General features: G+C 39.5%; 1 protein-coding gene across 1 annotated transcript in view; it reads left to right on the forward strand.

Annotated features, from left to right (window-relative positions):
* Window positions 1-27,913, forward strand: part of ctnnd2a (catenin (cadherin-associated protein), delta 2a) — a 252,245-nt gene that overhangs the window by 94,340 nt on the left and 129,992 nt on the right. The window contains exons 4-6 of the mRNA XM_073488891.1: window positions 20,624-20,658; window positions 21,433-21,537; window positions 25,883-26,055. Coding sequence (XP_073344992.1) covers window positions 20,624-20,658; window positions 21,433-21,537; window positions 25,883-26,055 — 313 coding nt within the window. The remainder of the gene's footprint in view (window positions 1-20,623; window positions 20,659-21,432; window positions 21,538-25,882; window positions 26,056-27,913) is intronic.

Raw genomic sequence — 27,913 nt, forward strand, 5'->3', positions numbered from 1 at the left:
GATTTTGACAGCTTTCTGTCAATGATGGCCATAAGGTATTTGGCAAGTATGTGCACCATTATGGATCACTCTAAAAGGTTAGCAACATGCTGACTCTTTATTAGTCATTATAGATCACTTAAAAATGCCTTACTTTGTGTGAACGGAATCTACAATTACTAGGTACTATTTTCCCTTAATAACCCTCTAATTACTGCTTATTGATAGTGAGTAAGTTGTACCATCCTTATAAAGTTGTAGTACCACAAGAATAGTCATTCTCCCTTAATAACAATTCATAAATGTGGGCCATTCCATTCTTTTGTAACAAAACACAAAGCTACAAGTGTTATTAATGTCTAGATAAAAATTAAGTCTTTTTAAGCCAGAATATGTTCCCCATTCTAAAGTGAGGTCTTGATCATAACTAATTCACTAGTACTTTGACAATTATTATCCCACATAGGTTGTACAAGTGAATTAGTTATGAGCAAGACCTTGAACACATTTTGAGTTAGAAGGACTTAATTTCAATTTAGAGTTAATTGGACACTAGTAAAAGCCTTTTCAAGGCAAGCATGGATTTGGAATGGTTTTCTGGGTCCTTATTAACGCATGCACACACAGCGGATTTCCACCTGTGGAAACACACACTTAACCAATGACATCCTTTGTTTCAGCTGACTTCCAGGTCAAAATGGGAGAAAACGGCACCACAGATAGTTTGCAGTGGATCCGGTGTGCATAAGTGTCATGTGGAAAAATCCCATGCCTTTCCGTATTGCCATGCCACATTTTTGCATTTTGAGATCAAACTTCATGTCCAACTTCCTTGCTATCAAGAAGCAGTAATTAGGACGTTTTTCAGGGAAAATTCTTAATTAATGGCCTGTAGAATATGGTCATGCAGAATAAAGCATTAATAAGTGTTTTATAATGACTGAAAAGGAGCTGATATGCTACTAATATGCACGTTAATAAAGCAACTAGCTAACGGTTAATATCTGTATATTACTAGAAAGTGTTTCCCAATACGTCATGTCAACCATTGCTCTAAAGGGATGTGGTTAGGCCAAATAATATCCCCCAGCCTGTCATTCCAGCTGTAGATTTGAAGGTGGATGGATGGGCCATGTTTACTCCTGTCGGAGTCAGCAGCTGGTGACTCCATGTCAGTGGCAAGGAGATGGAGGCCTGCAGGGCCAACAGGAGCAGTGTGTGTGTGTGTGCGTGTGTGTGTGTGTGACTGAGTGTGTTTGTGCGTATGTGTGCATGTAAGAATGTATACGGTATATGTGCACCCGTGTGTATGTGTGTGTCCTAATGCTGTGGGGAATTGGGGGTGTTTGGTTCATTAAACATGCAAATGCATGCTTATCTTCCCCCAACACCAGATAGTGGTGAGAATAGATAAGAACCAAGCAAACCATGCCAGAGAGGCAGACAGACAGAGAAAAACAGAGGGAGAGAGTGATAGAAAGAAACTGAGAGAGAAACACTGAAACAAAACACAGACAGAGAAAATAAAAAAAGATGCAGCAAGAAAGAGACTGATTCCAAAAAGCAAGGTGTGGGGAAAGAGGGTGGGAGCTACAGAGGGGCAGAATAGAAATGAGCTTATAAACAAATGTGTGGAAGGTAATATCTCCCCAGAGTTTATATAATAGGACACCTGATGGCTATTTGAACATGTGTGTTATCTGTTTTCTTTGTTTTTCACATCATCAGCCATAGTAGTCCCTAATGATATTATTTTGTGAACCTGTAGTGGGTTTGTCTGTTTATCTGTGTCACTCATCCATCACTTATTCATCAGTCAGCACTGATCACATTTTAACAAAATATGGAAATGTGATGCATCTACTGCTGCTTTTGGCATTTTCTAAATTACAATGATTGACCCAGGGGAGCGCTGTAATTACAGGTCACAGCAAGGTGATAAATATTTTATTGATTGGCCGTGAGGGATACTGTGTCATTGTTATTTGTTGATGTGTTTATTGTTGCCTTGTTTGTCACAGTGTTTTCTCTTGCTAGCCTACATGTTCAGTGCTGATGTGTTTGTGCCTGATCAGTGCTGAAGGGGCTCCACTTTGTGCTGAAGTTAGCCTGAATTCATTACATAAAACTTTCAGTGTGTGTGCATCATTTGGTTTGGCACTCCCTTTGACTTTGCAGCTTATAATTATTCTGAGGGAGAGTGTGTGTATGTGTGCCTGTGTGTGTGCCAGTGAAGGCAGTTATTAATATGCATTTATGTAGGATTATGGTCTCTGTTTTGCTGTCAGTTCAACAGGAATGCCTGAAAAAAGTGTGTGTGCATTCATCCATACAGAGATGCAGAGATGTTTTGTTGACCACACACTCAAAAAGCTCGACAGGCTATTAAAGAGCTTTTTAATATGCAGCGTTTGCGTGTGTGTGTGTGTGTGTGTGTGTGGTGCAGGTTCACATGTGTGACGCCCACCTGCCTGTCTGCCGCCTTATAGGCATGTATTTTTCTGTTTGAGTGTGTGTGTTGACAGTGTGATCAGTGTTAGGTAGAAAAGGTTTGCATTTTAACTGGATTAAAATAAGCCGGTTCAAAAAATGCCAACTGTAATTCAAAACAGCTATGGTGAAAACACAGTGATCACAGGGGAGATGCATGACAGAAAAATAGGTGATTACTTGTAATGTTACACATGACTGTGTTGTGTTAGTATTATGCATCTACTGTGATCAATAAAGAATTACGATGTAGTTTATTTCTACCCACGATATTAAAACCTAGTAGTAGCTGGAAATTTGATCATCCCACCAAGTATGGAATGTCTGGAGTTTAATGGAACTTTAACAGAATCTTGGGATTTGATGGATTTTCTTAAGATTCACAGAAATATAAATATAATTTAAAAGTAGATGATTTTACAGGGATTACATGTACAACTTTTCTCAAATTCACTGTGCAATATAAAGCCAACATATAATAGGAAATTACAAAACATTTGAATGAATGGGAGGCACTTGGGCTTCGTGTGTTGGCTAAGGGAATGATGTGAGGGGTTTAATACTCCACTTAGATAGATACCTGCAGACTTTTGTTGCGGGACTCAGAGATATTCTCAAAGAGTATTTAGGAAAAATGGATGAGCTGTAATTAGAGGCAGTAATTAATATTTGTCCCGGTGAAAGTACACATGGTCATTAACATGCAGGATGAATAAACATGGCTGCTTTCAAGTTCTTGTCCTTCTCCTGATGTCCTCAAAAGAGTTAGTGCTAGAGGGACTCAGAAATCTCTGCCTTGCGTGTGTGTGTGTGTCTGTGTGTCTGTGTGTGACAGAGAGAGACAAAGACTAAAAGGGCAAGTGAGAGAGAGCGTATTTGAGTGAGTTTGTCCTCTTGAGGCATCATACCCTGAGGCCAAAGGAATCAATGCCTGGAGCAGTTTGAGGAGAAGGTTTTATAGTGGAGGCATTGCAGGTGATAGGTGGTGTGCATGTGTGTGTATGTGTGCCATGGACCGGTTGCTCTTTGTTTTCTATCTGCGTGCACACATCTGTGCCTGGCCTCTTCTTTTCACAAGCCCAAGTTCTTCACTTTCACTTTGTGAACCTCAATAACACTTTGTCATTAATATGTACCGACAGTGTGAAGAGGACAAAAATCGACAGAAAAGACAAACTGTCTGTTTAGACTCCAAACCTTTATCCTGCATCGCTACCTCTGGTGCCTACATGAATACTGAAGCCTTCAACAGTCTGAAAACAAACAAAAAGACAGGACAATGATTGATTGGATTCATTCATTGAAACATAAAGCAATGTATGCACTATCCTGTGCTGTGCAGCGCAAAGCATCATATTCCTACAAAGACTGCATAGAAGATTTAGATTAACACAATAAAGCTAGCAAGTTTATTTCCTGTGGGCCAGGGGTTGGATGTGGGGGCAGAGTCCTCTCAAGAGCCATAACTGGATGCTGTGATTACACTTTTCATTGTGACTTTTATCACCTGCTCTGGAAGCTCCCAAATCGATTTTTGTTTGCATTGTAATCCAATGAGGCAGACAGTATCCTGAGTGGCAAGAGTCTCTCGATGATTTAAAACTGACATAATTTAGATGAATTCCTTTGGAGAGTCATAGTCTTTAGGTTTCCTAGTGTATATGGGCATTGAAATGGGAGCTGCAGGTTAGCTGTGAAATCCCATGTGAATAAACATTGGTTACATAATAACTCTAGGATGTCTTATAATTAAAACCACAAAATGATGTGAATACAAGAGGCGCTTTCCTTTTAGTCTGGCACTTCATTGACTCATTGAGCTCCAGTGTAATGCGTCAGCTTCTCTGCGAGGTTGTCTGACATGTGCCAGATGGAGTGGCTCTAAGAGAGGCACACACTGGTCTCTCATAGCCTTACCCATTTCCACACTTCGTTTTGTCATTGTGCCAGCCCTGGAGATAGGAGCGCACTTGATGACAGCATCTCCCAGTCAGCTCTGTTGAATTCACAGGTAGTTGTGAAGTTAACTTTTGTTTGTAAGAGCTGTCCTGCTGACATGCCTAATCATCCCATATATGACTTGTGTCATTATATCAGAGAAACCAACCAAAGCAATCATGTTAAACATTGTGGATATATATCAAAACTGATCTGTTCTGGGCTAAAAATTATGTTGGCCTGGGTGCTTCTTATTCCCTCCATGAGGCCAGCAGTGACATGGCTAGCTTCAATGTGCTGAGGTTGGCATCTTTTCTGAGGTTTTAGCCCTCAGGTGTCTCCCCTGGCTATTTTCCTCATAAAAGAGCCTGTTTCTCTGCTGTCCTCTCGAGATGAGATGAGACAAGATAAAAGAAGAGCAAAGTGTAGTATAGAACGAGGAAGTCAATCGAATTCTGTAGAAGGAGATTAAGTAAAAAGATCAAACTCTAGGTCTATCATTTTTCTTGTGCTGTTGTGTACTGTGAAGATGCCCTAGATTTTTTTAAATAGATTACATAATAGGCAGGAGGAAAGTGAAGGGGTCTTGCTAACTAAAAAATGTGACATTTAGGCATATTTTTCTCTCTGAGGTCTTCATGTGCCTTGTAAAACGCAAATTCAGGTAGAGCAAATCAGGAAAAAGTAGCTTAAAACGTAGTGTGTTCGGATGGAGAAACTTGGCATACCCACTTAAAGTGACATTTTACTGTTTTAAAACATATTGGAAACTCAATTTCATGTATACATGCAGTGCGAAACATTTATTTTCCTCAGGTACCACTATAATTACTACATTCTTTCTTACTAAGTTTTTCATTCTCTCAATATCAGAAATTTGCAGAGAATTTTCAGGGTATATTTAGGTGGTAGGTGTTATTTTCCTTGTTTGAAAATGTATTAGAGGCACTTTAATTCATTGAGTGATGTCACCATGAAAGTGTGGACTGAATACAAATTTTAAACCTTGATGAAACTTCACAATCAAAGCCGCAGAACAACAAAACACTGATTTTGCTGCAATCAATAGACTGTAGAGAAAGCTGTAGGCCTGTTATTTGCTTGCAGTTGTTACTGCATCTTTGTGTTTCTTTCTCTCTCTCTCTCTCTCTCTCTCTCTCTCTCTCTGTGTGTGTGTGTGTGTGTTTGCCTCTCTTCTTTCTTGCATGCAGAGAATCTTCTTTTCTGCTCTCACATTTAATGGAGATAATTTTAGAAATTTGATTGGGTATCTGGTTATGGAATGAATGTAAAATCGATAGAAGGTCATGCTTTCTGTATATGCATTGTGTTGTGTATGTGTGTCTGTGTGTGTGTGTCTGTGAGTGTTTGTAGATAAAACCAGAGAAACGGAAAATAAACAAACAAACAGGAAATTACCTAGAAATAACCTGCACACACATTTTACCATACAAGCCTCATATACTATTACCCAGTCACTAAATCAAATCTTAACATCTTTTCTGTGTCTCTGCTTTTTCAAGATGTTAGCAATTTTACACATTTGGCGCCTATTGACATCAGCCTGCAAAATGATTAGAATTAACAACTTTGCAATGCTAACAGAGACAGAGTTAAATCACTCGCGAGTTAACTGCACCCTGCTAGCCAGATGGCCTTTGTGTGTCTGTGTGTGTGTTTTTGTGTGTGTGCTCTTGGTCTTGGATTGGGAGTTGTTGAGTCATTGCGGACCAGACATGGTGATATATTGCGATAGCCGGACCAGCCAGCTCTTCTCCTACCAGTTAATTAAAACCTCAGCCCCAGGGTCCCACTGCATGTCACATCACATCATTCTCATCAATAACTCACACATACTGTATGCATGCATAGATTCCCACATGCTGTATGTATATATTCATGTAGACTATGTTGAACAATCATCATCTCACACACCCACGCACACACCTGCAGCATGCTATTTGTGTAATAGAGCATGGACATCATTTATTTTCACTCTATAAGGAGGCCATGTTACCCTCCCGTGGAACATTAGTTGTCTATAGTATTAATTACAGTGGAGGAATGTGAACCAGATGAGTGATAGGTCCAGCAAGGCATTAGTATACAGTACATGACCACATTATTATTTTCAGACACAACTTGATTGACTATGTGGGAATGGGTTGAATGGGTTGGGTTTGAGTTTTTCAAAGAAAATGATTAAAAGTGTCCCAGGAGCTTTTGCTATTTTGAGGAGAACAATGTGTCCACTTACAGCTTCTTTGAATTCAAACAAATGGCATATTGAGAGAATGAGTCAGCCAGAAATCTAGTCCTTGAAATAAAAATGAGGGCTGGCGTGTAGAGTTGTGCTAAGTGACCAGAAGAAACTCTATATGCAGACCAAATCAAACATTGTGAGGTAGTGTGGGAGGACACAACTGGGAGGGCCCAAAAAGTCTTCCAGAGAGGATTTCTTCATCCACAGCAAGTTAGAAGAGTATTTCTCCTCCCCTGCTGGTGCAGACTTCTGGCAGTACTATGTTATATTTAAAGGACCAAGCAACACAATTTGGCAGACTTTTAATTGTTTGTCTTTTCTTTTTTTCTTTTTTTTTTTGAGCCTATATGATAGTATCTGTTTCCAGTGTAGGGGGTAAAGCATTGCAAAGTTATCCGTTAGAGTACTTGGATTACTTTTTTGTCATGATGATGAGTAATGTAACTGTTAGTTCTGCAATTCAAGTAATCTGTTATTTAGCTAGTTTTTCACAAAGGTAATCTTTGCTTGAAAAAAAATTGCTGTCTTTTCCTTTCTTTTTTTTGCCACAAAATAAAAGAAAATCCCTTTTCTTGCACTGTTTTTGTTTCTCTCCTGCTGCTCAGCAGGGGGCTGCGTGCCAGCGGAAGGTAAACCTACAGTTGTGTCAGTGCACATGCGTAGCTAGCTAATTCAATGTAGCAAGATGGCAGAGAGGGCAGCATTAACTTTGTGGAAATTCACTCAACCTTTATTTAAATCTTGAAAAAATCATTGAGGGCAAGCCCTTATTTTCAATGATGTTGAGAGCACAAATATAGTATATTTGGGGAATATGATATATATCAAAATTGAGTTGATCGAAAGAATTAGATGCTAACTATTATTAAAAGAAATGTTTTTCTTTGCCATTTCTGATAGTAAATGAAGAGTTGGGTTTTTTGGATTGTTGGTTGGACAAAAGAAGCAATTTTAAGACATCAATTTGGGCTCTGGGAAATTTTTCATATTTTGTTGACATTTTATAGACTAAACAATGAATTGATTAACCATGAAAATAATCTGCAGATTAATCGATAATGCCCTAATTCTGGCCAACGCACTCTGACGTTGGGTTGTGTTTCTACAAAAGTTGATTCTGCTACAACTTTTTGCTGCAGGGCTGCTGTGTTTTTAGACACTCTGCATGTCTGGGAAGACAAAGCTCCCTGAATCTGTGACAAGATTAGTGTCCGTTTCAATGTAAATAACTAGGCAAGAGGCAAAAATTAAGAGGCTTCCTGTAGATTTGTTTGTTCATCATGCTGACCTATTAGTTTACACAGCATTAGTGTCATCGAACACGTTCTTGGCTAACATTTGCTCCGGTTTCCTCTGATTTGACATGTTGAATATTGCACTTAATTTGAGTTACGTCTTCTAATTTTCTCAGTGTGTGCTTGGGTTTTTATGTGATAACTCTTGAAGTGGTCTTCCCTGAATCATGAATATTGACAGTATGGAGCTCATGTAGAGCCATTATGCTGATCACACAGTCAAGCAGCGACAGTTCTTGTGTGGTGTAAGATTACAAGTGAGCGTGTGTGTGTGTGTGTGTGTGTGTGTGAAGCCACAGAGTATTGGTAATTGGTCTCATGGGGGCCTCAAAGAGAGAGACAGTGTAAGGCGAATAACCTCTCCCCCCTTGCTAGCTCACACATGTACTGTACACACACACACACACACACACACACACACACACACACACACATACACATACACATACACACACACACACACACACACACACACACACACACACTAATATATCCCTCCACTGGAGTGGAAGCTGCTGAGAGTGACTCGGTGACTCCCACTAAATCATTGGTTAGATTATCCTCCGGGGGATGAGTGATTTAGACCGTTGACTGCTTCAGCCCCCAAAGCTCTAAGATGTCCTATCCACCCATGACATCACACTACTGCCCTTGAGTGTGAGTCTGTGTGTGTCTGTGTTATATTGATGTATGCATATGGGCTTCACAGTGCTTGACGGGCTGCAGGAGATTACAATTTATTTAGCAGACAAGATACAGACGGTGGGGTGATTTCGCTTGTTGTCTAAAAGAAATATGATTTGGAAAATCACACATTTGCATGTGTAAGTGGATACACTTTAAGAACAGAACATACTGCCTTCCACTCAACTGAAGGAACAGATTTGTGTAGATGCAAATGAGAGGAGAAAAGTGTGGACTTGCCAAAACATAAAAGCTGCTTGAAGCTGAAAAGTGTTCCATCACTCCTTGAGAATGATGTCTCAAACAGTAGCAGACATATTGCACTTTTCCTCCAAACCTTTGTTTTGACAACATCAAATGTTGGTCACAACACAACACAAACTTTAAACGGAAAAGTTAGAATATATGATGGCAAACAAACTCTGCATCAGTTGCAGATTCATTCACTTTGTCAAAATCAAAACTTTTTTTAAAAAATTGTTCTGAATCGACTGCTCACCAGTACCAATGACAGCTCTACACGTAGAATAAATAATCAGCTGACTCCCACTGGGTGAGGCTTAACTGTTTCTGACTGTGAGCCAGCAACGCAGTTTACAATTTGTTATTGCTCTTCTGACCAAGTGTTTTCACCTTTGGTCTCTGTAATCTTTGTTAATCTCATGCCATTATCAGCCCTATCAGTTATACAGTGGTGTGTGAGCATACTTATCGGGTTGACATCACATAGAATTTTTGCATTAGGCCTTTCATCTGCTCATCTCCAGCTGGACACATTTGAAAATACATTTTCTGTGGAAATACAGTACTTTTAAAGTCTACAAACTGTGCTAAAATCTGTGATTTGTATTACAGCCACTGTGCTATAGAGGCATCGTGGATTTGCTGTCTGTCCTCTGTTTCCTGAATTTAGTTACGTTTTTGTAGGCCAGTAGTGTACTGATAGATCATCTGTCCTTTTGCAGTATTTGCTGGTGTACTTAGCAGCATGTGGTATTATTATTCATAATTAAATTTGTATTGTTATGCAAATATTATGGCTACTTTGTCACAAGCGATTAGGGTTTAGTCAAGGAGGCCTTAATGGAGCCAACAGTGCATGTCTTTCAATTAATATTGCAGATGGTTTTGTTAAAATGTCTTTTTTTCCCATTTTACATCATTTTATAAAAGTTGAAAAAATGCATACAATGGAGTACACAAATGGAAAATTCAAAATCTGTTACATGGTGAAGTATGAAAGGCAAGCTTATTTCAGTAGTGTGTATGTGTATTGGACCTACTGTATCACCAATTATATATCTTTGATCCTTTGATATAGCCATTACATTTAGAAAATCAACAATTTATTCCAGGTGCATCTAGATGCTCATTGTAGCAGCCTCCAGCTTGTAATGGTGGCTTTACGTACTACAAAACAGTATGGTCTTGATTCACTCACTGCTATGCAGAGGCATGTTATACTGTACATATTTCCTTTACAGGGCTCCTGGGTCTGTGCATGATCACAGAGCAAACTGAAAAGTCTCTAAACACTGCATTTAAAAATGCAGAAAACCAGCAAACACCACAAAGTTGTGTCTCAATGTATCAAAGCTAGAGAAAAGGTTCAATACTCCTCATTAACGAAAACTAACTTGAATAAAGAGGATCTCATTATTTATAGTTGACTAATCTGTCAGACTGAACTTCTTTATATGTCGCTCAGTCATAAGTCATCATTTAAACTTTTATTCTATTGTTAAGTAATACCAAACGTGAAACTTTTATTCAAACATTTCATTATGTGTGAGGTAGAGGTAGAGGTAGGCTTTTAATCTCTAGTTAAATAACATGTCATAACAGTCTAGCTGCAGTAAGCATCGTTATGAGTATAAAAATTAGACAGACCGATCTGTGTGGAGTACAATAATACAGGGCGCACCCAGTGTCAGGCCACCCGTCCCTGGTGAATTATGCATGGAAGTATTCTGTCATAATCTGTGCCGGTGCAAAACAGCGATAGCCAACCTATCATAATAACTATAATAGCTGGGTGATTTAGTCACACACAGCAGATGCCCCTGAGCTGAAATAGAGCAACCAGCAGGTGCCGCTCACAGTAGAAACCACAAGTAACTGTCGGAATGTGTGTTCACGAATGCAGTACATACACATACATACTTGAGACACATGCATGCCCTGTGTGCAGCCCTGCACAGTCTGTGCAAATAAAATATATGGTAGATTAATTGCTTGCTTGCAAGCACTCCATCGAACAATGGGCTATCCAAAACATTTCTGTCGCTGGAAATTGTTTCAATGTTGTGAACATTAATGAAAACTGAAAGCCATTTCTGAAAGAAACTTCTATGGAGGACACTCTTCCAGCAGCATGCACAGCAGATGTCCAATCTTTGGTAGTCAGGATTATCTTCTTGGCAAAGTAAGAAAGAAAAATCCTATTCTGGTGTGCTCTGTAAACAATGAGTTTTATACTACTTTTCCTATTATATATATATGTTCTATATAAGAAATTAAAATAGCATAGACCTGCACAGACATGCATTTGGGTGCATATAGTACATGTACCTGCAGATGAAGTTATGACTTAGGGGTTTTGTTATTGCGTCTTTGTTTATGCTGCCCTTGTCATTTATTTATTTTTTTACAGAAATAAACACATGTTTTGTGTTCGCAAGTGTGTGTGTGTACACATAATTAAAGAACATGCAGACACAGACTCATGCTTGTAAGCCAAACATCTGCACGTGAGTGTGTAGAGGGTGGTTGAAATATCTCTATCAGACTTGTCAATGCCATGGTGCATTGTTTTCTTTGTGTTTTTTTTGGTAGGAATAGCAGTTTTTGTTGCAGCTGTCAGTAGTCAGGCATTAGAAGTCATTTCAGTGAAACTTTGACTAGACAATTCTCTTCTAGCCTGACTGTTGAACTGTCATTCAACTGTCATATCCACAAAAGTTTGTCCTCTGCCTTGTTGTGAGCACAATAGACTGCTTCTGAATAGAGTATCAGAAAGTTATCACGTGGGTATGCACACACACACACACACACACACACACACACACACACACACACGCAAGCACACATGCATGCACGCACACACACACACACACACACACACACACACACACAAACAAACTGATTTATCACTCCACACACATTAAGACATATATAATGAAAGTACATATTCTGTGCATGCATCCACATAAACAAAAACACATTTTACTTTTCAGGCTCAATGTTTTGAAATATTTTTGCCTTCAATCTGAGTCTTGTGTGTGTGTGATATAGTTGTGTGTTAATTTCATTCTTTTCATTCATATTGTTATATCGCCCACTCCCAAAACAAAGCTCTCTCTACCTCTCTCACATGCACACACACATACACATGCAGACAAACTCCCCACCCCCGCATCCTGTGGAGAGCATAAAAGCCCAATCCTCTGCCTTGATTGACACATCACCGTTAAGGTGTCACACTGTCACGCTGACGGTGATGAAGTACAACACTGTTGTTATGACAACCACCGGTGGGTAGATGTGTATCCAGACAACAGGCAGATCTACAAAGACAATTAATTGGTTGCAAAACTATTTCCACACCCAAAAGTGAATCGGCACAGTTTTTCTTACCAATGCCTTGAAAGAATCAGCTATGTCACATGGGAATATCTCATAAAAAGATACACAACAACTCAGCAAAAGCTTTAGTTGCTTGTGAACAGTCGCTAGTGGAAAAAAGGGTCCTGCTGAGCGAGCGAAAATTAGCTTGCTCAGCAGTCAATGCATCTTAGTGCATTTAATTGTATATGAAAGAATAAAGATATCTTAAACTAAAAAATAATTTGAGAAGATCTGTATCCATCATTGAGCTTCATTGTAATGTACCACATTTTGGCTAGAAATGAATTTTGAATCAAAGAGTTCAAATACCATTACATGTGATTATTTAAATCAGTTTTCACAAAAATCTTTGAAACTGAAATGCTGGAATGTTAAACAATTAATCAACCAATGTCCAACTTCCAAATGTCTGCCATAAAAATTCTTTGAATGTCTCTCAGTCAAAACATGGGAATGATAAAACATGATTATATCAGCAGAAGCTCAAAGGCTAAAGGCATATATAATTAGTCAATATACTACAATATTATTGATTTAATAATTTTGTGCCATAAAACAAGACTTAAGTTTGTAATCTACAGGTCACCATCTATTGAACATGCGTGGAACTGAACAAATGCACAACTCTTCCAGGAATCCACAAATACCCTCTGGTTTAGGGGAGAGGCATTCAGTGGACCTCATTCCAAGCTAATTAGTAAGTTTATTACTTAAATAGACTGCGGTACTTTGTAATGACCAACTTACCCCTGTTTGGCTTGAATGGTTCTTTATCATTCCGGTTTATTTCAGGGTGGTACATTTGAGGAGGGGGATCACCCCCCAGCTGGAAAACTAGGGTTCAAGCTGTCATGTCCACAGTCATCCATTCTGCTTGTTTAGCTCTCCTTGAGCAAGACCCTGAACCCCTCCCAGCTCCCAGCTGTGCTGCAGCACCTCTTTGCAGGCAAAACGATGAATGAATATCCTCTTGGAGATCAAGTAGCACTGTTTGATTTCCTGCTTCACTTATTCTTGAGGCTCATATTAAAACCTCTCCAAGTCACAATGTGTAGAATTGACATTAATAATCATCATCTTACGTCATTATTGTGATGGCATTAGTGTTTGTTAAATATAAATTAGGCTAGCACAGTAAAAATTGGGGCAGTCTCTGTGATGCTTTTCCATTTCATTCATCCCACTGTCCCTACATGTAGGTCTGATCCAGAGTTAAAAAATTTCAAACCAAAAATTAGGAAACTGAACTCATTCAAGTGAACTTAGCTTTATTATTTTCTATCACTCTCTGCAAGGTGTTACTAATGTGTGTACTGTATGAAATTAGCCATGTTGTTGCAGGCCCATTGTCATTTTATGTCAAAAGGTTAAGAGTTCTTTGCTATCTGTCTCACACTTGCTAGATAAATGCTGGAAATTGAAACTAATTGAAATCCCCTGTTCCACGGGAAACACACACAGATAATGAAATATGGATTTATGCCGTGTAAATATAGCTAGTTTTCAAAAAGCTGGGATGTGTTTAGGGCAACTTCTTGCTGTGGCATTAGTGTCAGACAGGACATTATGGTCTATTAGGCATCTATTTTAACGCTGGCAATAATGAAATAGCTCAAGACCCGCGCCAAGCCTGCCATTTATTCCTCTCTCCAACTCAACAGGATAGCAATTATCACAGACGTGAAGTGCTTTCATTTCAGTGTTTGAATTTGACACTTAGTGTGTGTGTGGATGTTTTTGTTTTTTATCTGTATATCCATGCATACTGTATTTACTGTATGTAAATGTCTGTGCACATTCTTCATGTCAGTGTGTGGGTGTACGTAACACAAAGGCCATTAAAATGTCCTTCATACAGAATTGGCAGCTGAATGCCTTACCTGTGGGATATGTATATTTTTGTGTATAGTATGTGAGAGAAAAATGTGGATGTGTGTTTGACGTGCTGAGCGTAGGCCTACCTACAGAGAGGGATGGATATAGAATAAAATGGAAGATAACATGATTGCCATTTGCAATACATGGTCTGCAAGGAGAGGAGGGAAAAAGTCTACAAGTTGGTGCCCCAGTAGCTTAGTTGGTAGAGCGTGTGACCCATGTTCAGAGGCATTGTCTTCGCTGCAGTGGCCCAGGGTTTGAGTCCGACCTGTGGCCATTTGCTGCATATCATCCACCCTCTCTCTCATCTCATTTCCTGTCATCTCTCAAGCTGTCCTTTCAAAAAAGCCATGAAAAGACCAAAAAAATACTTTCTTACCCCTAGGTATGCAAAAACTACAGATTATGAACTGCTTTCTAAAATGCAAAAATATGAGATTATCGTTTTTCTTATTTGCTATAAGAACCAGATAATTAACAGTTATCGTATTGTCTAAAAAAATCCATTTTGTGCATTCCTCCCACCACACACATCCACACTGAAAGCCTTATCAGGACAGCCAAGTGTTCTTAAGCACTGCTATCTGTGAAGGGAGGCAGCCAGAGGATTTGAGCAGAACCTTGTGTGGTAGTGTGTAACTCTTTCAGAGTAATGCTCTCCAAGCTAAGGACTAATGACTCATGAAGGATGTGGCTGCTGGGATTCCTGTCTGGATGGCTGCATGCAACCTTAAACACATGTTTACCTGTTTTTTTTAAATATGTGTACTGAAAACTGCACTGTGACTTTCACACACCTTTTTTGCAAAATCTCTTCAGTAAACTTTACACATAAGTTATACTTTAAGTACTTACTTTATATTTCCGAAAACACATGAGTAGGCCTGTCACGATAACAAATTTTGCTGGACGATAAATTGTCCTAGAAATTATTGCGATAAACGATAATATTGTCGCTTTGAGACCATTTTTCAACTAATATAATGATAATGGCATAATAATGCAACTACACCCTTTCAAAGATCAATAAACCTTTATTTCTAAAGAATATTTAACATTGGAATGTGAAAAAGACATTTTAAATATCCAAAATAAATAAAGATGGAGGCTGTGGCCAAAGCAATTGAGCCATGGCCAGCCACGGTTCCTTACTGCAGCAACAATGTTAGCACCATTGTCTGTAGTGATGCGGAGGCGTGACGGTACACGTGATGATGATGACGTATGTGTTTTTTTCCAAGGTGTTTCCCCGTTGTCCTCCTGTTAATCTAAACATGTACCAGCTGTCTGTTTATAATCATATGGATGCTGTTATAATGTGTTGTAATTGAGATCCTGACACACCAAACATCCTGGAAAGTGACAAAGTTACGTTTTTCTATAATTTACATAATTACATAATCGCCATCAGTAAACTGGACGCTGTCTGACTATTTCACTCTCGGGGTTCATGAAGTTCACTGAGTCTTGTCGGGATGGCTGACCGTCAACACTTGGTGAGTTAAAGTTTTTTGCCGGGGACAGACGCTGTTTTTCGGGCAGAAATGTGACGAAGAGTCGGTCAGACCGACAGGCTGACAGACACTTGGTGAGTTAAAGTTTTTTGCCGGGGACAGACGCTGTTTTTCGGGCAGAAATGTGACGAAGAGTCGGTCAGACCGACAGGCTGACAGACACTTCTCCACGAATAACTGCGGTATTTTTTTCCTCACATAAGTTGCCAAAGACACGACCAGTTACTACGTTCCTGTTGTTTGGTCCTGTAACGTTGCTTTGTGGGACATTTTTATTTTGTTGAGTGAAGGATCTGTAGAGTTATCAGACACCAACGATCGACACGCCCTCGCTCCGTGCCGCCGGCTCGGTTCGCCTCTGATACTACCTCCGGAGGCGCAGCGAAATTTCACCCCTCACCGCATCTGAAACTTTCACACAAAGGCGGATGCGGAGAATTGGCGCAGTATCCCCGCATGCAAACGGCTGCGTGAATGGGGCTAGTGACTGACAAGAGGGTTCTAGTGAGAGACACGAGGAAAACAAACAAGCATGCAAATGGAAATTATCGAGGCCGGCAAAATTATCGAGCTCATTTTAATTTATCGTATGATTAATTGATTTATTGATTATCGTGACAGGCCTACACATGAGACATGAACAGATAAACTCATGCACAAATTGGGAATAGATTTAAACAATATATTCTATGCATATATTATTTCTTCCAAGCTATATGTTTGTGAATTCTAAGTAGAGTCTGTGGTTATGCATCCATGTGGATTTCACTGGGAACAGTAGAGGACGCTGTGTGTTGATTTAAGCTGTGTGGCTGTTGAGAGTGGAGTAGTGAATTTAAAATGTCTCTTTAATACAGGCTCACTGTTAGAAGAGAGGCACTGCCTGGCCGGTGTTGTGGCATTGCAGGCAACAGTGTGCAATGTGGTGGAACAACGCTGTGCTTATTAAATCTCTCCCGTCTATCAGCTCTCTTAGTGTTTCATGCAAACTTTTCTTGTTCCCTCTGGCTCTGCTCTCTTTCCCTCTCTAATCAAGTACACTTGGACACAGTGACATTGTGTTTACTACTCTTACCCTCTTGTATTTTCTGCAGGCACATGAAAGCACATTTCTTCCACGTGGTCATCATTTTACAGGAGTCTTTGTTGGTGTGTTAGTGTGTATAATTCCAGTGCTAAATCACCTAAGCGTAGAGGTGTTTTTTCATTATGATATATTTTTTCCCCCTTCTTAATCATATAACAAGATTCAGAAGCATATTTCAATAAAAACTAAAAACCTAAACAGTACCAACCCCTGTCGATAAGACAGGAACTATAACTGGCCCATTGCAGGGTACTTGCTATCCCACAGCAGAAAAGTGCTGGTCAGCCTCATGGGTATTTATTTTAAATGTTTTCTGTCAAGCAAAGATTTGTTGAACATAATCCTAATTCATATTCAGACAGTCAAGCAAATTCACAAAAGGAAGCTACACAGAGCAGCCACTCTTATATAATATTCAACACTGAGGAGCAACTGGAAATTAATAGTTATTAATCTTTTTTAAATTTCTTCTGCTGGTCCAAGTATTTGAACCAATGACCTTTTGGTCACAGTCATTGTTTGTATTATCCAGATTGTTGCTGCCCCCAAATCCCAGTTTTTTATTAACCTAGTAAGATACAAACCCTTCAGGTTTTTTTTGTATTATTTCAATCAACCTTTACTTACATCAGTCAAAGTCATTTGAATGCAGTCCCTTCTTCACAAACCAGAGAATATGGCCATTGAGCTGTTAGCTTATTTCAAGAAAGCATTACATTTTAATGTGTGTCTTTTTGTTTCAAAACACTGAAATAAAAAGAAACATGCAGAACACTAATCAAGTGATTCCATTTAGATTAAGTGGGCAGACAGCTGAAACGATTAAATGATAAAGATCATCTTCATAACAGGTAAAAGTTTTCTAGAAATAAATAAATAAATAAATAAATAAATAAATAAAAGAACTATACAATATAGCCAGTAGCTTATTTCAAGTGAATTTACCCATTTAACCTTTTCTCCCACATTGCTTCCTGCTAATCATTTGGTGATGAACAGAAATTATGAAGACGTAGTCAGAAACTGTAACACAAAAATATTGACAATAGGCTAAAAGTTATTATTGATTCCCACAAGATTACAAAGTAGAAAGATATTTATTTTATTATACCTCCCCACAGCAGGCAATTTAATGCCAAAATGCATCCCCTCTGTTAACCTGCAATCACTGCTCTCCATCCCCTAGTGGTAGAGAAAGTTCAGGGGCAGAGGATCTGGTATCTATGAGTGAGTACAATTTGATCCAGATCCAAATAAAAATCTGGATCTAGTGTACTTAGATTTGATATTGGATTAGGCTTGATTGAATAAAAGGGGACTGTTGGGCCTTGGTGGAGGCATGGGCTGTACTGAGTGGCATTTTAGTTGATACTTTACTGAGGTTTGTACAAGTTAGAATCTATGGCCCCGACCATGGCTCTTAAATAGTCAATGCCATCTCCACTGTCAGAAATAAACAGATCCCCTTCTGCCTCGGCGGCAGCAATAGCCATGGCTGGAGTCATTATGTTTTGGGGTTGTCTGTCCACCTGTCCATATGTATGTATATGTACCATTCCTCTGAATCCAGAATCTCAGGAATGCCTGGAGGGAATTTCTTCAAATTTGGCATAAATGGCCATTTGGACTCATGTGAACTGATTAGAAATTGGTGGTCAAAGGTCAAGGTTCTAACCTCCCTTTATTGGCCTAGCATGTCAACACATACAAGAAATTTGACCGTTTCTCTCATTTAACTAACACACTAATAGACATACAGCAGTAGTCCAACACAAGCTCATCAGTTTTGCTGATATGGAGCATCAGGTGATCTGTGCTCCTCTGTAAAAAAAAAAAAAAGTCTCTAAGTGAAGACGGCATGTTTGTCAGTGGAAATTATCAACTGGAATCATACATGTTAATATAGTGATAACTGCCATTTTGCCAAAAAATACATCCTATACCTTTTCATTGAATCATTTCAAAGTCTTCACTACATACAGTATATGGGTCTGGACAGAAATGGATGTAAACTAAAACTTGACTGGTACCCAAAGGCTTTAAACCCTTATACAGTAATACTAGTTATGATCTAAAACCACACTCACTTTGTGGCTTGAATTTGTTAACAAAGGTCATGGGATCCGGTCTTGAATGGTCCAACCAGAGAAAATACACATGGTACACCATCTGCTGTCACAGCCCTCAAGTTCAGATTTACTGTAATTTCAACACTGTTGCAACAGTTGCTGTTACTGTGTACTGGTGAAAGAAAACAAGAGAATTGTTTTTGCACTCGGAGTGCATTAGTAAATGGTGAAACCTGTTGTGTTGATGGCTGTGGTTTGGTTAAAACCAGGATTGAGATGTGCCAGTGTATGCAGTCTAAATATAGAAATTTACACCAGAAGTGAGATGTCAGTGGCTTGCCACTGAAGCGTCCCTCCATTCAGCCCACACCAGCGCCGTCCTCTGGTATCGTCGTCACGCTTCAGAAACCAGCTCTCCTGTTAGCAGCACAGGTCCTGTGGTTCTGCAAGGTCAGCAGCTGGCCAAACTCATGGCCAAACAGGCTGACTGAAAATAGAAGTTTATTCACCAAAAATCGTTTTTTCAAGTCAGATCATAGTTTTTACTACTAAATAGTTGCCATGATAGCTATGAACTTTTCTTTTACAATCTCTCTCCTCTCCTGGCCACATGGCAGAGTATTAACCACTGCTTTCTTTACAAGACACTGATGCTCAAGAAATAGTCTACTGTGTTGCAAATCAAAACTTATTCAACCAGTCAAATCAATCTATAAAAGCTATTTAGAAAATGCCCATCTCTGCGAGACCATTACCATATCAGCCAACTAGACAAATAGACAGATAAACACATGTAAATGTATTCACTGATTCTCATGTACCTCAACAAACTTGTACACACACGAAGGCACACAAACACTTTAGGCACAAATTGGACAACGACATCCAAGGTGCACATGCACCTACACTGACAGACATGCAATTAGAAAGGCGGGTATGTGGAATACCAAACACTTTGAATGCGATATACACAGACACAGGCCGACTAGCCCAGACAGCCAGTCTAATGGTGTGGATGAAGTCAGATGAAAGAGTCTATATGTATCAGTTAGTCTGTCCGTGTCTGCATTGATCACACAGCATGCAGCTCAATACTCGTCTCTAGCTTTCTCTTTCTGCCTGTCTGTTTCCGTCTACCTCGCTTTGTCTTTTTCTCTCTGCTCAACCCCCCATCAATCACCGATCAATTGACAGTCATCAAGAGAATGGAAAAGGAGTCTTATTTGCGTGTGTGAATGTGGGTGTTTTGTGGCTGTGTATGTCACAACAACACTATCCATTTAAGAATAAAAAGTGAGTGCACAGGGCCTCATTGCATAAAAGTTATAGTTTTGTAAATGTTTTGCCTTGGCTGACTAACAACTGAAATGACATTTGGGAGTTTTACTTTATTTCTTATTATTTTGTTGTTGTTTTCCATATTTCAGCAGAATAGAACATTAAAGAAATTTAGGCCATTAGCACTTTGTTTCATCACAGAATAATTGGCAGTTGCTTTCAGCACAATAAATATTTTACATATTAAAATACAGACATTTGCTGTGAATGTCTCATTTAAGGATGACATTCTCTTTTTATTGCAAGTGAACATGCTAGTGAGTGAATGTCTCCTCTCTATATAAACAAGAGTCTGAAGATGAACAATGTCTCTATTTTTTATATTCTGTTTAACATACTTTACTTAATATTTTGTAAAATGCTTTATTGAAAATGTCTTTGATTTAAAATTGTTGCTGCAGCTTTCATATTATGATTGTTGTTTCGAATTAAGTCTTATTAATCACATCCTTCTTTTGCAGTTCGACAGATGAGCAATTTCGCTGGAACGCTCAAGGTAAAGCTCGCCACGACCTGCCTCCTCAAACCTTTTTATTACAGTTTCTAAAGTTTTTTTCAGCTGAAAACCTTAGTAACACTGACCGAATCTGCAGGGTTTTATATGTGCAACACATCTTGAATTGAAGGATTAGATTTATTGCCCGACACCAACAAGGCCTGTTCCGCCTTGTGTCTGAGTGACATAGTAGGAAAATTGTGTGTCAAGGAACATTTGAAATTTATGCCAGCAGCCCAGTAATGTATGGGCAGAAGCACCCACCCACATACCTGGTGGATTAAAAGATGATTGTGAACACACACTCAGATACACACACACTCATGCAGAGACACAGTGACACATTCAAATACATATCAGAATGTCTAAGTGGTGCCAGGCCAAGGCCACTGTTGCTTTTGACAGTCTGTCTTAATCTGCATGTGTGAAAACTACCAGCATACATTCTGTGCATGTTTCATCTGCTGCTTACAGACACACACAAATTCCCACATGTGCTTAGACACACACTTAACATTGACTTGACTACAACTTCATTTTCAGGCAGGCAGTTCCCAGGGCAGACTTATCAGGGTCCTTTCCAGCATATAATCCAAATGTCCTACAGCTCATAACCAAGTCGTAATGTGTGGGGTTTTACGGACTGTGAGAGTATACGATTGAGGTTACAGCCAAGAGGGATCTCATTCATCTCTCTGTCTCCTTCCCTCCCGCCCTTTCCTCTCTCTCTCCCTTTGTCTTTCTGTGTCTCTCATCCTCTTTTCTCCTTCACAGCTGATGGACAAAAGGATATCGAAGATGAGTTAACAACAGGTTTGGAGTTGGTGGATTCTTGCATTCGCTCTCTCCAGGAATCAGGAATACTTGACAGTGGAGAAAGTAAGTGCACTCATCAGCATCGTTGTGTATGTGTTACCAAAGCAGTACTGTCACTCAAATGTTTTGTTAAGAGAATAAAGGTACGAACCGGATTTAATTAGATTTTCTAATTTTTATGTTTATTTACGTTTGTTCTTTCTTAGACGAGAAATTAGTTCGATCAAAATCACGCTCTGCTTAACTCTAGCAGGCAGTTCCGCAAGTGTAAACAAACCTGTTACTGCTTCAAATGGGATATGAATCTCATTTCTAATTGTCATGCACAATCACTCCTTAAACAGAATTACTGTGGTGGGAAGAATATCCAGGCAATCTTAATAAAAACTACACCTGTGGTTGTTTTAAATACAGAAGAATTATGGTGTGTATTGTTTGGTAATTATTATTGTTATCCTGAAAGGAAATGAGAAAAGCACTATTATTAGTCCTTCAGGCCATTAGATAGCTGGCACTGAGTGCAGTTATTCCCTGTGTTAATATTGAGTTCTCACTCAGATTTCCTTTCTATTCAGAATAAGCAAGTCGAGAGAGGAGTAGTATATATATTGTACATAGTTAAATAGCTATAGTTAGATGGAGCAGTAGAAGAGTATTTGAAGATGTGAATATAGTCTTAACACAAAAAAAGTTAGAGCACTGTTATATCTCACCAGGTAAGAATTCAGTCATAGACTGCCCATTCTTCCAAAGGCCCATTATTCTGAAACCCCAATAGTCCGAAAAATGTCCCATTGGACCAAAAGCCCATTTGTCTGACAGCTTGTTACAAAGAAAACAAAAGCCCACTGCTCTGAGGACTGTTGTTCCAAAAAGACACACTCTCCTTGAGTGCCTGTAATGTATTTGGTATGCAGGGAAGGACAGTGTTTTGGTGATTTTCATTTTCATGGTAGCAATTGTAAAGTGACCTTCAGCTGACCCTTGTCATCGTGGTAACAGTAATAAACATCTGATTACGTTGTGACATTGTGTCACAGTTTGGATTGGTTTAGGCACCAAAGCTAGGTTCAGGAAAAGATCATGTTTGGGTTTAAATAAGTACGTTTGTTATGTCAGTTAAGTTACATACATAAGTGGGTGATACCAGAGTGAGAAAATGTGCTTTGGATCAAATTTGACATTTTTCAGACTATTGGGGTTTTATAATCAGCCCTCAGAACAATGGCATGGCACCCTGAAAGGTTAGTATAGTTAACATAACAATGTAATAAATACATCTGACTCCAAAACCAAGATCCTTACAGCTAGAAGAGTTCTTCTACGAGCAGATAAAAATGTCATTGCTTTTTCTGATGTAGGGATGAATAACAGCCAGGCAGACAACACATAAACAGACAAGCACACCATGCAACAACAACTGTCCAGTTTCAAGCAGCCTTTCCATCCTGTAGCTTTTATTCTGACAATGCAATTCAAAAAATGAGATTGAATGAGAGGCGTCCTGTGTTTGCTAAATGTGCTTGGCATTTTCTTTGCAGGTCATTGGTTTTGGATCACTGCATTCCCATTTTATTTATTATCTGGTGACCTTTTTGATTGTTGATAGTTAATGTTGCTATAATGGATGGCATTTTAAGAATTTGCACTGTACATGTTGCTCAGTACATTGCTACATAAGAGTTTACTCTCATCAAAAGGTTCACCATTTGTCATTTCCAATATTACTACAATGGGCTGTGTGGAGCTCCTAAGTAAAATAAATGCATGCACACACAAACACACAGTTTTACACTGTTTAGCATATACATCTGCTTATACAGTGCAAACAGATCATGAGTTGTGCATGTATAGCACCAAAGCTTGACAGGGGACAACTGGAATATTATTCTCAAAATAGCTGTTGCTGGTCTCCTTTGATAAGAAACAACTTGCATGTTGAAGCACATGCAGAACTGGGGGAGACATGTCAGGTAATTTGATTCGTATCTTGCTTGTAGGAAGTGCCTGAGTCCCCGTCACTCCTGCTTGATTTGAGTCCAAATAGATGGCACTCTCATTGTGAGCTCTCTCATTGTGGGTGCTCCATACCCGGCTGTTTTTTTTCCCATTTTGCAAATGGGCTTCTACCAAAAGCATCACAATGTGTGGGTGCAGATAAATTCAGCAGAGCTCTTTGTGTGTATGTGTGTTTTACCCCAAATGGTAGCACTGCAAATAGCTTAGCGGTAAATACACAGAATAGTGACATGTCGCTGACTTCAGTGAAAGGTGGCACAAAACAGGGAGGCTTTTTGCTTTCAGCTGATACTGTAGTTGGTAAGGTGTCACAACAGAGCTACACAAATGTCTGTAGACATAAATAAGTGTTCAGAACTCTAAAAATTGTGAAATGAAATTTACTTCTCAGAGCAATTACTGTGAGGCTTTGGTGTATTGTACTACCTTAAAACCAGCCTTTTGAAAAAGGTATAACCAGTGTGTGTTTGTGTGAGTTGTGCGTGTGTGTATGTGCGTGTGTATGTGTGTCTGAACATTTCTAAGATTCAGTAAGAATATGACGCTCATAATTTGTCTGAGCTGCTGAAAAATTCATGTTTTTCATTTGAGAACGAAGAGAATAAGACTCAATGGAGACATGAAAGGACTTAAAGCCCTACTAGCGACAGTGTTTTTCATTTCACCCTCTCACTCATAGACACATAATCACACACACAACCATTATACGCACAAAGAGCACATACAAACATTGATTCTTAATCAGCTAAGGCAATGACGCTCCTATCATCTGACCATCTAGCGCGAACACACAAATCTTCACACGTATGAACACTGCAACAAGCGTACACAGTTTTTGTCGCACAGCACATGCAATGTAACAAACATCAAGGCTGAGTGATGATGAGTTTGGGAGCTCCCACTCAGTCTGCGTAACACTGAGTGCTGTTTAATAATTCATAAAAAGTAAGGGATGAATCGGGATGAGAAAAGACACGTCTTTTGTGGAGGCAAGCAGCAGAGGAGTTGATCTCGGTTCACAACGCACAGACTTGCAGGGAGAAAAGGATTCTCAGGGAAAAGAGGGAGACAGAGCGAGCAACCAAATAGATATGGGAGAAGAATAATACGGCACTTTTGTTATTTTGGGTAAAGAAAGAAACATGGCAGTGAGCTCTGGGGAAGACACTTACCGTAGACTTTATAAGGACATATTCATGATATTTAGAAATTTAAAATTGGGAAAGTATGAAAAAAAGTTTAAAAAAAAGACATCCTAGTTTTGACTTCCTTACACTACGTAACTTTAACTACAAACATTAACTACTTGAAATTTGTACTCAGAGGAGGAGAGAGAGTAAAAATAGAAACTTGGTGAAATATTCATACACCGCTGACTGAACATGTCACAGACCTAACTGTTCCTAAATAAAACCAAACCACACATATAAACTCACATACAGATAACCTATATAACCGGCGTTAAAGTGGTTTGTAACAGTTCCCCTAAGTTCACCTCATCAGTCCATACACAGTTTAGAATATTGTTCATCATAAGAAAACTGCCTTATGATGGTGTTATTCCCAATCAATAGAGGCTTTATGTGAACAGCATGGGAATCAGAGAGAGAGGATTATTATTTGATGGCGCAGTGGTGACTGCTTCAGGTGGTAGGAATGATGCTGCCTCTAAACTGGTAGTTGAAGTTGTTGTGTGCATGTGTGTGTGTGTGGTGTGTGGGTTGCTACAACTTATCGTTGTCTAAAGCCGATCTGATTCATATATGTTAATACTTTGAGGGTCTTAGGCTGTCAAAGTGTATGGAGGATGAATTGAGCTTACTGCTGCTATATTCCAACATGCTGCAAAGCAACAGAAACAAAGCAGCGTTAAATGATTTATCCTGATTTCCTTATATACACAGTGGGTCAAGTGAAGGTTTGCTCAAATCAGCAAGGTAAAAACTAACGTGTTTGGGGTGGTAACAAATCAAGTTATTAGGTGTTCCATCTATTACAACTTTCTTCTTCTCAGCCCTCCTCCTCCCATCCTCTCCATCTCCCTGCTCCTCCTCCTCCTCTCATTCTCTCTGTTCCTCTGTTTCTCTTTCCCTCTGCTAATAAATTATGTATGCCATCTCCAACTCACGGAGTGCTGCACTGCTGCACTATCTGCTCTAAATTGCTGCTCTCTCTCTCTCTCTTCCCCATTTCATTCTTCGCCTCTCAATCTTTCCCCTTCACGCCCCCTCTCTTTCTCACTCTTAATCTCTCTGTCCTCACTCTCTCACTCTCTCTCTATATACACACACGCACACACCCACACACACACACAAACACACACACGCTCACACTCAACTCAACCCCCACCTCCCACCAAACCATGCACTGCTCCTGTCTCTATCGGTAGGACCGGCTCTTCTTTCCCAGAGTTCCTTGCAGCTCAACTCCACCCCGGAGGCTTCGCTCCAGTACTCTGCCAGCTACCATAGCAACCAGACCCTCGCCCTTAGCGACAGCATCTCCGCAGCAACTCCTCAGCGCAGCGGGCAGGTTGGAGGAGCCGTGCACAGCTACAACCAGGTAGGAAATACTGATGATGGTACACAGATGATAATGAGGATGATGAATAGTGTTGATGATGATGAGAAAGACAACTGGACTTTCTAACATGTGCCATTTAGGAAAACTTAATTGTCTCTTCTTTAAAACTTTTTTGGCTGTGAAAGTAATTCACTTAAAGTGAGTTTTCCACAGTTTTCAAGTACAACTGCATTGTACTCTTTTGTCCATTGAAGGCTTTTGAGGACCGAGTGTCGAGATATACTGTATAAGCTGATTTTCAGATTCCTCGCTCCTCCGTTTTTCTGTCACAAGCTGAGCAAACATCGCCCCTCTTTTTTTCTACCCCCTTTTTCATGCACTACCTTACACAGCGTTGCTCCTGCTGCATGTTTCTCTGACTCTCACTTGGGATTTGTTTAACATCATAGTTTAATTAATTTAATCAGTGTATTAGTACATATTCATACAGAATCCTATTTTATTTGCCTTACTGAGAAGGTTTATTTCAGTGACTACAACTGGCTTTTTCGAGCAATCCGTAGCATTTTTCAGTATTTGGGAGGACTAGAGAGACAGGGTTAGACAAATTCATTAAAGCTGTTTTGAAGGAGACAGGTAATCACATACTCATAGACCAAAATGAGGAGATGATTAAATACAAACAGAGACATCTCAGCAAGTGTCTTGTTTATAAGGACTTAGAGATAAAGCTTGAGACAAAGTCACATATTAATCACAGCAGTGTGCTGATGAAGAGAGAAAACCCAACAAATTACTCTCCAGTCTACAGGAGCCAATTATTCTCAATTTTCAGGTTCCTTAACATATCGTTGGTAATACAAGACATGCTTACACACACACACACACACACACACACACACACACACACATGTACTTTCTAACCACCCACACATCTGCTAAATCAGTGAACAGCTGCAGAGCATCATTAAAATGTATTACCAGTGTGAGTCTGGGGCAAATGTTCCATTTGTGATAGATGGATTGAAAGTATGAGAAAATATTTTTGGTCAATAATTATAAACCAGATAATTATTTAAGGAGGGTCACAGCTCTTTGAGAATATCTTATGCATCTTTGCAAGTACCTGCATGTGTTTTTCAGTAAGGTTTCAATCTGTGGACTGAATGGATGTTTGTTTTGTGTTGTGTTAGTTTTTCATTTGCTGTGTGTGTATGTGTGTGTGTGTGTGTCTGTGTGTGTGTGTGTGTGTGTGTGTGTGTGTGCGCAAATCTGTGTGTCTGTGTTAGCTTTTTTGTTCATGTATGTGGTTCTCTTGAAAGAGAAAGGCGAAGGAGGTGATATCTGTCTTTGTAAACACATTCATTCATTTCCCCCCTAGAGTCACACCAAAGCTTATTTCAGAGCTTGTTTCAGAAAAAGCTTCCATTCCTTCCCTTAATAAGAAGTACAGGGGCAAAGACAGAAAGATAGCAAGACAGATATACTGGTGTAAAGATGGATGGACAGATAAAGCAAAAGGAGACTTTATTCTGTCTGTATTCTAAATTTTATAATATTTCTTGTCCTCTGGTTCTCTTGTACTGCAGTGTTCGTGTCCTCTTTCCCCTCCTCCCTTCTTTCTTCGCTGTCCTCTCTGCTAACCATCTCTGTCTATGTGAGCACGAGTGTTTATGTGTGTGTGTTTGTGTGTGTGTGTGTATTCTCCTCTCTGATGTTTTTGGCTTGTCAGTGTAATGGGGCCAGTGTTGTCAGCAGGGCTTGTTGCTCATGAATAGCTTTACACAAGCCCGTGCTGCCAGATAGGCAGGTGCAACTTTCATGCATGTGCAGTAAATGCAGGATTTGTCTGCATGCTTGCAGGCATGTGTAAATGCACATGCACATGGGAGGTTGG

This window comes from Pagrus major, chromosome 19, assembly GCF_040436345.1.
Source record: "Pagrus major chromosome 19, Pma_NU_1.0".
In the NCBI taxonomy this organism is placed as follows: domain Eukaryota; kingdom Metazoa; phylum Chordata; class Actinopteri; order Spariformes; family Sparidae; genus Pagrus; species Pagrus major.